This window comes from Hibiscus syriacus, unplaced genomic scaffold (assembly GCF_006381635.1).
Source record: "Hibiscus syriacus cultivar Baekdansim isolate YM2019G1 unplaced genomic scaffold, ASM638163v2 tig00112517_pilon, whole genome shotgun sequence".
In the NCBI taxonomy this organism is placed as follows: Eukaryota; Viridiplantae; Streptophyta; class Magnoliopsida; order Malvales; family Malvaceae; genus Hibiscus; species Hibiscus syriacus.
Window position 1 is genome coordinate 47705 of NW_024063353.1, and position 13263 is coordinate 60967.

The following is a 13263-nucleotide window of genomic DNA, read 5'->3' on the forward strand; positions in this document are numbered from 1 at the left end:
CATCTTCCACCCTCCTTAATTTACGTAATTATTACTACAAAATAATCATAAAATGATTTTATAATTTATTTATATTTTAAAATGCATTTATAATTTAAAATTATTTTATAATGATTTGATAAATTTTATACCTATGTGAACCTCAAAGGTGTTGGGCTTCTCTGTTATACCTTATTAGTTTTGTTGAGTGGGAGCTCTTCGAGACCCTGAAATTCAAGGCCAATTATGGTACCATTGACTATTTGAGCCGATATTACTAAATGGTTTCAACTCGAATACAACCTAATGGCACGAACAGATTTATATTAGTAGTTAGAGGAATCATTGTTATTCTTAAAAATTACAAATTCGAGTATTAACAATTACAGCATGATAATTGCACGTTTATTGTCGAAATAATTGATAATATTTAAAATAAATACTATTTTATAATCTACTTAACTTAATAAAAAAATACAACCCCAATAAAATTACCATTATGACCGGAACCACCACAAGTTTTAACAGATGGAGATATTAATCATATTTTTAACCCTATCTAGTGTTACTTGAAAGTTTCACCTATTTGGGTTTAGTTGGGTTGGACCAAATTAAGATTTGACGTTAAATGCGGTGTTTTTAGAAAATTATATTGTAAATTTAGAAATATAAAATTATATCATCGATAATAAAAAGTATAAATAAATATTTAAATTATATAAAATTTATAAATTTTATGAGATACGTTCATCTCCAATCACAGATTGATCGAGGAGATAGGTGGGAGCAACCGTCTCTAATTTTTCTAATCATACTAGTATTTAGAGCGGTGGTTACGGGACGAACATAAATTTTATGTTAGGGTGAATTTGAGTTTTTAAAAAATAAATCTGAATTTATAAAAGTTCAACTGACGAAAATAAATTTTTAGTAAAAAATATTAGAACACATCTGAAATACGTAATAATTTTAAATCTTTAGGGGTGACTATTTCTACCCGCCACTCCTTCGATCCATCTCGGAGTGGCTGGCTCAATATAGTGCTGCCACATGTTCTTGCTCCAAGGTTTTGGAGCCTTAGATCTCCTCATGCAACGAGTTTAAGCCTTTGGTTATAATCCGGTCCAACACAACCACTTAATTGGATGACTTAAATATACGAAATATGTTCAACTTATGTTTATTTTTGTAGTTTATTTTGTTTTAATTTGGTGTCTAACGTTTCATTTCGTTACTCATTTAGGTGTATGAGCCATCAACGACGTTAATTTCATCGTTAAGTGAAATGTGTCACAATCTCAAAATTTTAAAAAAATTATTTAAAACAAAAAAAAAAAAATTATTTTTGAAAAACCTAAAACTTTGAAAACATTCATTTCAACCCCTAAAACCACGCCAACCGTCGCCTTTTGTCATCGATGAAGCTCAACACGACCTCCCCTCCCCTCCCCTCGATGACCAAACCCCCCATAAAATCATGATTGATCGACGACCTATCGATGACGAATCAACGTTTTATACCCCGCGAATCCTAAGATGAAAATCACGATCCCACGCGATTCCGAATTCGATCGACCGTCGATCGGGCACAATTTCATGGGAGGTTTTGGTTACCGAGGGGAGGTCGTGTGGAGCTTCTTCGATGACAAAAGGTGATGACTGGCGTGATTTTAGGGGTTGGAATGAAGGTTTTCAAAGTTTATTGTTTATTTCAAAATTTAGATACCTAATTGCACCAAAATAGTTGCGGTACCCAATTGCACATCAATGCAAAAGTTACCTACCATGCCAATGATAACAAGTTAACCAACAAAGCAGGAGCCAGAATCTAGCTGCCTGAAGGAAGCTTTGCTATGTATTTGTCCAGTTTTACGTTCCTCACCCGAAAAAGAGGTCAGTTAAATTCACTTCCTTTACTCTTCTCCTTCTGTGACCAGTTGAAGAGTACAAAATTAGATTATTTTGCCTGAAAAATCCCCAACTTCCAACAACAATCTTCTTCAATCAGATCTAAATCTTTCGATTTTCTCTCCTGTTCCCTGGTCTAAACTCCTCTTGAAGATTTTGTCGAAGACGAGTGAGGTTTTCGAAGGTTATGAACGACAGTATGCGAACTCTCCGCATCTTTCCCGGAAATGTGACTCTGCTTCTGTTATTCAACATTCAGGTGTTTTCCTTCTATGAATCGGTCCATTTCGATTCTCCCCAAAAAGGGTAATTTTTTAATACGTTTTCTTTATGGTTCGATAACCTTTTGCAGAACAGAAGAAACAAAAGTTTTCCGAGATAAGTTCTGGGATTGATGAGGCTGATGTCCTGGTACCGTGTTGTTTAATTATTTAATTTTTTCTGGGTTGTTAGTTTTCTGATGTTGATTTGGGTTTTGTTTTTGATTGGTAGATTCGGAAAATGGACCTGGAAGCAAGGAGTTTGCAACCAGGGGTTAAGGCAACCTTACTTGCAAAATTAAGGGAATATAAAGCTGATTTGAATAAATTGAAGAAGGAATTCAAGAGAATTGCTTCACCCGATGCTCATGATGAGTTGTTGGAATCAGGAATGGCTGATGTCCACTCGGTAATTTTTGGATCTTTTAAGGATGTTTGAGGAATGATTATTTGCTTTTAACTCTATGCTATCTGCTGACTATTCTTGTTGCACCATGTCTTCTGCAATCGGATTCGGGTGAGGGTGTGATATGAGTACGTGTTTGAAGGGTTATTTTCCCATTCCCATATCATATCCGAAAACAAAGAGTCGAGGTAACGTAGCTTAACGATTCTCCGATGAATTGATCTTGAGGGGAAATGGTGAGCCTTGGTGTAATTATATAAGGTCGTTTCATATTTCATTATGATTTTGTAGGGTTGTTGTTTTTGTAAGTTGGGGGAAGGTAGAATTTGATGGATGGATTTGTTTATAATTCGGAATTATGTGCATTGTTCATGTAACACCCTTAACTCGTACCCGACCCGAGTCCGAGATGTGACATTACCTTTTTAAAATAATTTTCCTTATAAAATAACAAAATATTTGAACTTATTTTAGGAAAATAAGATAATATATTATTAAATTATATTCAGTATAAAATTTTGAGGTAAAAAAAATGTATTTACGAACAATAAAATACGTATAAACAATAATCTGCTACCGTGAACAGTAACCTGCTACAGTACCCGAAATGTTAAATTTTCCAGTTTACAAACAGGGAATCGGTTCCCTGTAGCGGGGAACCGATTCCCCTGCTACAGTACTGCTACAGTACTTCCGTAAAAATGTACATAAAATTCGTAAAAAATCAACCGTTCATTACTATACACTTACATAATTACATTCAAAACATTAGAAAAGTCGATCAGAGTGTTCGTAACTAACAACTTATTACATGCCAACATACTTTATACAACTAAAATACATACTTTGTTGTTTACTTCTGATTTGATCCCCTAATGATGGTATGCTGCGTTGCTGCTCTTAAGATCGATCTTCTTACTTTTCTGTACCTACGTGTAAATCACTTACACACTAAGTCATAGACTTAGTGAGGCATATAAATATAATGATGATGTATTCCTTATAAATATGAACATGTGATCTATCCATTCAATGATCTAACATATAACAATAATAATGCAATTACCTTTGATAACATTCTATAAGCCCATGTACATTACTGAGAACTCAAGGTATTCGAGTACAATGAGGTTGTGCACTATTTCTGTCACTACAGCTCGTATAAGTCCCACTGAGTGGCATATGAAATTTGTCCCGAAGGACCTATGAGTTGTCCCGAAGGACCTATGAAACCCTCGACTCTTGGCATGCCAACTATACCTATAGCTCTCATATCGTATACTATGTGCATCATTCTTATATTTCATATGTTCATGTGCTCATGTCACTTATCATATCACATATACATTTGAATTTATTCACATATATATCAAATCATATGAGCATATATACCTTATGCATGTATCATAATAATTATCATGTATGCATGTTCATAATTATTGTTCTATAAAAATCAACACAGGATTAGACTTATCACAAGTCTTATTCCATTGTACTACCCTTAAAATAGGCACTCACCTTGGCCTCGCTTTCGTTGTTTCAATCCTAACTCTTCGATTGTTCCGGAATAGATTACGTTTTATATCTACATAAACATAATTTTCAAGATATTTATCAGAAGCCTAACCCTTGTAATTTGATACTAACAACTTAAACTAATTTAATAAACCAAACTTCAACATTTTCTTTTATAATCTAAAATTTTACTGTTCAAACCCGAAGATCATCAACTCTTCACTAAATTTCTCAGACAAGGTTCCTTTCATACCACCAAACTTAACTACAACCATTTTAATTAACTTCTATCAATTCCAATACTTTAAAATCTCCCATGCTTCATTCAAATTCTCAAAGCTAAAAATCATACCCAATTTTCAACATGTTTTAAATCCAATTCTAACACTCCATATTCCTTAATTAACTTCTTGACAAGTCAAAAATCTTATTCTAACTTCAAAAACTCATCCATATCAAAATTTCATCTAAAAACCCATTTTCCAAATCTATCTCTAAAACACTTATCTTGTTGTCTTAATGTCATATAAGCTTTCCTTTAGCTTATATAACATCCAAACTTCAATTTCCAAGCTAAAAATCAAAGAAACGACCAAGGTTCTGATTCTTACCTTAAGCTTGGGTCTTCACGTTTGGAAGAAGAGAAGAGTGAAGAAGATAAGAAAGAATGAAGAAGAGATGAGAGAAATCTGGAAACATTTGTTTCCTACTCAAGCCCCACGTGGGTTATAATATAACCCCATCAAAATTCTTAATTATAAATTTTCCTTGCAAATGACCAGTTTGTCCTTTAATTCATTTCATATTTACTAACAATTATTTTTAAACTATTTAATTATTCTACTTTAATCACCAAATTCTGAATTTTTACAATTTAGTCACTAACCCGTTATTTGGGATATTACAAATCTCTCCCCCTTAAGAAAATTCGGCATTGAATTATTATTGCACGAACAAATAGGGGTATTGATGTCGCATATCTTCTTCACGTTCCCACGTTGCTTCTTTTACTTTATGATTTCTCCATAGCACTTTGACCAAAGGAATAGTCTTATTCCTTAGTTGTTTCACTTCGTGAGCTAATATTTGAACAGTTCTTCCTCATAAGTCAAGTCAGGTCGAACCTCAATCTCTTCTGGTGTCACGATATGAGAAGGATCAGATCTATATCTTCGAAGCATTGAAACGTGAAAGACATCATGTATCTTTTCCATCTCAGGTGGTAAAGCTAGCTGATATGCTACAGGTCCTACTCTCTTTACAATCTCGTATGGTCCAACTCAATTTTCCTTTTTGACCAAACCCCAACACCTTCTTCTATGGAGACACTTTTAAAAACACTTTATCTCCGACTTGAAACTCAATTTCTTTCCTTTTTAGATCTGCATATGATTTTTGTCTGTCTGCTGCAGTTTTTAGATTACTCTGAATTATTTGGACCTTTTCTTCTACTTCCTGAATCAACTCAGGACCAAGCACTTCTTTATCTTTGAGCTCGTACCAGTTCAAAGGCGTACGACACTTTCTTCCGTAAAGAGCTTCATAGGGAACCATTTTAATACTCGACTGATAACTGTTGTTGTAAGCGAATTCAGCAAGTGGCAAATATTTTTCCCATGATCCTTTGAATTCAATTACACAAGCTCTTAACATGTCCTCTAAAATTTGAATAGTCCGTTCGGATTATCCATCGGTCTGAGGATGAAACGATGTGCTGAAATTTAATCGAGTTCTCAATGCTCCATGCAATGACTTCCAAAATCTTGATGTAAATCGAGGATCTCGATCAGAAATTATAGAAACAGGTACACCATGCAATCGTATAATCTCTTGGATGTACAACTCAGCATACTTATCTATGGAGAAATTAGTTCATACCGGAATAAAATGGGCTGACTTAGTCAACATATCTATAATCACCCAAATTGAATCTCTTTTGTTTGGAGTTACAGGTAATCCCGTTACAAAATCCATCGTTATGTTATCCCATTTCCACTGAGGAATCGTCATTGGTTGCAATAATCCTGACGGAACCTGATGCTCAGCTTTGACTTGTTGACAAGTCAAACATTTGGACACAAATTCTGTAATGTCTTTCTTCATTCCTGGCCACCAATATCGACTCTTGAGGTCCATATACATTTTGTTTCCTCTTGGGTGCATCGTTAATGGACTACAGTGAGCTTCCATTAATACATCATTCTTTAACTCATCATCATTTGGAATTACTATCCTCCCTTGATAATATAGGTTCCCATCAGCTTTCATCTCATAATCTGTACACTCTCCATTCCTTATTTGTTGTAGCTTCTTTGAACACTTTTCATCCCTAGCTTGCAATTCTTTAATTCTATCTAGCCATGATGGCTTGAGAGTCAATTCAGCACAAATAACACTATCTTCACTTAATGATAATCTAGCATCCATAGCTCGTAGAACTGCAAATGTCTTTCGATTTAAAGCATCCGCTACCACATTTGCTTTTCCCGGATGGAAATCGATCACAACATCATAATCCTTGAGAAATTCCACCCATCTTCTCTGTCTTAAATTCAACTCTTTCTGAGTCATCAAGTACTTTAAACTCTTGTGATCTGTATATAAATAACATCTTTCACCATACAAGTAGTGACGCCAAATCTTAAGAGCAAATACTACTGCAGTCATCTCCAAATCGTGCGTTGGATAATTTTTCTCATGTGACTTCAATTGTCTTGACGTATATGCCACCACTTTGCCTTCTTGCATCAACACATCCCAAGCCATTATGAGACGCATCACTATAAACCACAAAATTCTTGTCAGACTCAGGTTGAACCAACACAGGAGCTTCTGTCAAAATCTTCTTTAACTTTTCAAAACTTTCCTGACATTCTGGAGTCCAAGCAAATTTTACCTCTTTCCTCAATAACTTGGTTAGGGGTAATGCTATTATCGAAAATTTTTTAACGAATCTTCGATAATAACCAGCTAACCCCAGAAAACTCCGGACTTCTGACACATTCTTCGGAACTTCCCATTCTAAAATAGCTTTAATCTTTTGGGGATCCACTCGAATTCCTTATGCAGAAATCACATGTCCAAGGAAAGTCACTTCCTTCAACCAGAATTCACATTTGAAGAGTTTGGCATAAAGCTTCTTTTCTCTCAAAATCTGTAACACCTTCTTCAAGTGTGAACTATGTTCTTCTTTGGACTTTGAATACACGAGAATATTGTCAATAAATACCACCACAAATTGATCCAAATAGGGTTGGAATATTCTATTCATGAGATCCATGAAAGCAGCTGGTGCATTAGTAACTCCAAACGGCATCACAATAAACTCATAGTGACCATATCTCGTTCTAAATGCCGTCTTTGGGATATATTTGTCTTGAATCTTTAATTGATGATAACCAGAACGTAAATCAATTTTCGAGAACACTGAAGCTCCTTTTAATTGATCAAACAGATCGTCAATTCGGGGAAGTGGATATTTGTTCTTGATGGTCACCTTATTAAGCTGTCTATAATCAATGCAAAGACGCATTGATCCATCATTCTTTTTGACGAATAACACCGGAGCTCCCCACGGTGAGACACTTGGTCTTATAAATCCTTTATCTAACAACTCCTTTAACTGTATCTTTAATTCTTGCAATTCTTTTGGAGCCATTTTTTATGGAGCCATAGTAATAGGCGCAGTTCCAGGCATTATTTCAATCTGGAATTATACCTCTCTGTTTGGAGGCAAACCTGGTAATTCTGCAGGAAATATATCGGGAAACTCTGTGACTATAGGAATTTCTTCAATTCTTTTCTCATTGGTTATAATATCCAACACATTAGCAATGAACCCTTGACAAACCTGTAGCAGTAACTTCTTGGTCGTTATCGCGGAGATTACATTTGCCAATGGATTCCACCCTTCACTAAGCACCATGACTTCTACCCCTTCCGGACTTTTCAACGTTACTCTTTTCAATCTACAATCCACATTCCCATAATAACGAAACAACCAATCCATTCCAGTATCACTTCAAATTCATCGAATGGTAATTCCATCAAATTAGCAGGGAATTCAATTTCTTGAATCCGTATGGGACATCCTCGACATACCAAATTCACACTAGCACTATGCCCTAATGGATTTGTCACTATTACTTCATTATTAGTGGCTTCTAGCGGAATGTTCAGTTCTCTAACTAACTTGCTACTAATGTATGAGTATATAGACCCCGGATCAATCAATACCATAACATGTTTATCAAACAGTAAAAAGGTACCTGTTATTACTCTGGATCATCCCGGTCTTCATTGGTTTTGAGATTATACACCCGAGCAGTAGAGCGAACTTCCTGCTGAGTAGAGGATTCATGTTGAGTTCTACCTCTTCCTCTACCCCGTCCCCTCTGGGACATTGAAGCAGACCTCTCCTGTGGAACAAACTCTTCTACCCTCAAATGACAGTCTCTCATAAAATGTCCTATTTCCCCACATCGAAAACAAGCTCATGTTTTAACTCTGCATATTCCACTATGGTTTCTTCCACAGATCTGACACTGCCCAACTTGACTCTGTTGTGCTCGCCCATCACCAGTCCCCACAGATTGAGTTCGTCTAGCTTTTTCCTGATTCGATCCTCTAGCAGAGGATGCCACTGATTCATATCTTGTTTGATATCGAAAACCAAAATCTCTACCTCTCTTTGGTAGTGTAGAGCTTGATGAAGCTCCAGTTCTTTTGGATGGTAGAGCTCTCTGCTCCCCAAACCGTTCATTCTGCGCTCTCTCTAGAGCTTTAGCACGATTTACTACTTCTTGGAATGAGGACAGATTCAATACAATCAACATTTCTTTTAGCCTTGGACGCAAGCCCTCAACAAACCACTCACATGAATCTTTCTCTGTAGGCACCAACTCTGCTACAAAGCGACTTAACTTATTAAATTCGCACTCATACTCATATACAGTGCGACTCATTTGTTTCAAATTTAAAAATTCTTGCTTCATTTGCTTGATGAATTGGTCTCCTATATACTTATGCCGAAGCTCTTCCAGGAATAGAGACCATGTCACTTGATCACTGGTCATCCTCAAAGTGACATTTGTCCACCAAATTCTCGCTTGCCCACGAAGCAAAGAGACCACCCCGTCCAACTTCTCCACATCAGAACAGTGGAGTCCTTCTAACATAATTTTCACATCATTAAGCCAAAGGTCCGCAGCAACAGGACCTTCCTCGGCTTCACCTTTAAACTCTGGAGCTCCTAAACCCTTCAACTCCTTTGCAACATTCATTTTTAGAGTTGAAGTAACAGGAGGTTGAAAACGCATCAATACTGCATCTAACGTTCTAAAGAACATATCTTGATCAGCTACAGGCACTCTAGAAGGAGTCTGTTCTTCACCTTGCCTGGCCAGGGCAGGTGAATTACTACTTTCAGCGGGTTGATCATCTCCCGCTTGACTTCGAGAACTATCATGTCCGGACATCTATTAAAAATAAACATATCATTCTATTAGCAAAACAACATACTCATTACCATACCAGATCAGAAGTTTTAACTAGTTTGTTGGCATGTATACATTATAAAACACTATAGACTCCGGTTTATGCCGAGAATCGACTAAACCTTGCTCTGATGCCATTAAATGTAACACCCCTAACCCGTATCCGACCCGAGTACGAGTCCGAGATGTGACATTATCTTTGTAAAATAATTTTCCTTATAAAATAACAAAATATTTGAACTTATTTTAGGAGTAGGAAAATAAGATAATATATTTTTAAATTATATTCAGTATAAAATTTTGAGGTAAAAAAAAATGTATTTGCGAACAATAAAATACATATAAACAATAATCTGCTACAGTACCGTGAACAGTAATCTACTACAGTACCCGAAATGTTAAATTTTCCAGTTTACAAATAGGGAATCGATTCCCCGTAGCAGGGGAATCGATTCCCCTGCTACAGTACTGCTACAGTACTTCCGTAAAAATATATATAAAATTTGTAAAAATTCAACCGTTCATTACTATACACTTACATAATTATATTCAAAACATTAGAAAAGTCGATCAGAGTGTTCGTAACTAACAACTTATTACATGCCAACATACTTTATACAACTAAAATACATACTTTGTTGTTTACTTCTGATTTGATCCCCTAATGATGGTATGTTGCGTTGCTGCTCTTAAGATCGATCTTCTTACTTTTCTGTACCTACATGTAAATCACTTACACGCTAAGTCATAGACTTAGTGAGGCATATAAATATATAATGATGATGTATTCCTTATAAATATGAACATGTGATCTATCCATTCAATGATTTAACATATAACAATAATAATGCAATTACCTTTGATAACATTCTATAAGCCCATGTACATTACTAAGAACTCAAGGTATTCGAGTACATTGAGGTTGTGCACTATTGCTGTCACTACAGCTCGTATAAGTCCCACTGAGTGGCATATAAAAATTTGTCCCGAAGGACCTGTGAATATGTCCTGAAGGACCTATGAGTTGTCCCGAAGGACCTATGAAACCCTCGACTCTTGGCATGCCAACTATACCTATAGCTCTCATATCGTATACTATGGGCATCATTCTTATATTTCATATGTTCATGTGCTCATGTCACTTATCATATCACATATACATTTGAATTTATTCACATATATCATTTATCAAATCATATGAGCATATATACCTTATGCATGTATCATAATAATTATCATGTATGCATGTTCATAACTATTGTTCTATAAAAATCAACATAGGATTAGACTTATCACAAGTCTTATTCCATTATACTACCCTTAAAATAGGCACTCACCTTGGCCTCGCTTTCGTTGTTTCAATCCTAACTCTTCGATTGTTCCGGAATAGAATTACGTTTTATATCTACATAAACATAATTTTCAAGATATTTATCAGAAGCCTAACCCTTGTAATTTGATACTAACAACTTAAACTAATTTAATAAACCAAACTTCAACATTTTCTTTTAGGGGGAATCGATTCCCCCCAGGGGGTATCGGTTCCCTCTGCATAATCTGAAATTTTACTGTTCAAACCCGAAGATCATCAACTCTTCACTAAATTTCTCAGACAAGGTTCCTTTCATACCACCAAACTTAACTACAACCATTTTAATTAACTTCTATCAATTCCAATACTTTAAAATCTCCCATGCTTCATTCAAATTCTCAAAGCTAAAAATCATACCCAATTTTCAACATGTTTTAAATCCAATTCTAACACTCCATATTCCTTAATTAACTTCTTGACAAGTCAAAAATCTTATTCTAACTTCAAAAAACTCATCCATATCAAAATTTCATCTAAAAACCCATTTTCCAAATCTATCTCTAAAACACTTATCTTGTTGTCTTAATGTCATATAAGCTTTCCTTTAGCTTATATAACATCCAAACTTCAATTTCCAAGCTAAAAATCAAAGAAACGACCAAGGTTCTGATTCTTACCTTAAGCTTGGGTCTTCACGTTTGGAAGAAGAGAAGAGTGAAGAAGATAAGAAAGAATGAAGAAGAGATGAGAGAAATCTGGAAACATTTGTTTCCTACTCAAGCCCCACGTGGGTTATAATATAACCCCATCAAAATTCTTAATTATAAATTTTCCTTGCAAATGACCAGTTTGTCCTTTAATTCATTTCATATTTACTAACAATTATTTTTAAACTATTTAATTATTCTACTTTAATCACCAAAATTCTGAATTTTTACAATTTAGTCACTAACCCGTTATTTGGGATATTACAGTTCATGCCTTCTCATGTCAAATGTTTTCACCTTATCCGTGCCTGTTGTATTTGTTACTCGGCTTCGATGTTGAGTATCCAAAATGGGTGTGTTTCAGCATGAATATGTTCAAATTTTCCATCTTAAGTTATTCCTTGTATTTGGAGGATCATATATTGGACACGAATGTCAAACACGGTGCGTTAGGAAGAAGAAAGAATTAGAGCAACGTTGTCTGTTCTTACTTTTAGCTGATGTCTTAACTTGGTAACTGAAAGTCCTGGAACCTCTTTACGATTAAGCCGAGGTCTTAATGGCATGCAGGTTTGTTATTAACCATTAAGCGACTTGGTGAAGATTTTTGTATTGAATTGTGATCAATGGTACAGGTTTCTGCTGAGCAAAGGGATCGATTGTCGATGTCGGTGGAGAGACTAAATCAGTCAAGTGACAGACTTAAGGAGAGTAGAAGAACTGTTCTGGAAACAGAAGAGCTTGGTATCTCTATCCTTGAAGATTTACATCAACAGCGACAGACTCTCCTGCACGCCCATAACAAGGTCCTCCAACATAACTTCGATGACATATTGTTCTTTATCAATTATCACTGAGCTCTTGATTTCTTTCTCGTCTCTTTTTCTGTCAGTTCGGGACATGTTTGGCCAGTTGGGGTGGGGGGTCTTTTTGCTTGTCCCATTCCCGACTGAACATTCAAATATTTCATTCGATACCATTTTGAACTTTGAGCTCTAACATCCAAACCCGCCCCTGGAATGAAGAAATCGTCAATACCCTGAACCATCTTGCTTCAAAACTTAAGCTCCATTTTAAAAAAGAATTGACTACGAATTCGGATTATTTTATCAACCATATAAAGATATATATATGTCATGTCGATGCATATCAGCTTACTGGTTTTATTTATTTGTTGTCGTTTTTGCAGCTTTATGATGTGGATAGCGCCATTGACAAGAGCAAGAAAGTCTTAACAACCATGTCGCGAAGGATTACCAAGAACAAATGGATCGCTGGCTCGGTAATCGTAGCTCTCGTCCTTGCAATCATCTTAATCCTTTGTTACAAGATTTCACATCGCTGATGAAATCTTTCGGACCATTGTTCTGCAATTTGTATATGTTCATCCAAGCATTCCAGACTTCTGTCATCATGTAATGTCTCGACACTTTGTTCAAGTCTTGGTCACTTCGAATTCGAGTACGAGTGTTATTCATCGACTCGGGTACGATTTTACCGGATTTATCGATTCGGTTAAGTCGGTGTTGATTAAGTTAGTTTTAATGGTTTAATCAGTTATCAAGATGGTTAAATGTTTTATGATTTTTTAGAATTTTATAAATAAAATGTCTCAAAAGTCAAAAGTCGGAACATGTGGGGCTTCAGGAAGAAAATCCTCAAGTTAAAAAGGTCCAATTCT

General features: G+C 35.6%; 1 protein-coding gene across 1 annotated transcript; it reads left to right on the forward strand.

Moving 5' to 3' along the window:
* The first annotated feature begins 2003 nt into the window (after positions 1-2003).
* LOC120181169 (vesicle transport v-SNARE 12-like) lies at positions 2004-13059 on the forward strand. The gene is made up of 5 exons (XM_039186356.1): positions 2004-2146; positions 2240-2298; positions 2380-2556; positions 12218-12388; positions 12772-13059. Exons 3-5 carry the CDS (start codon positions 2389-2391, stop codon positions 12925-12927), a joined length of 495 nt encoding a protein of 164 aa, XP_039042287.1. The 5' UTR covers positions 2004-2146; positions 2240-2298; positions 2380-2388; the 3' UTR covers positions 12928-13059.
* The last annotated feature ends 204 nt before the right edge of the window (positions 13060-13263 follow it).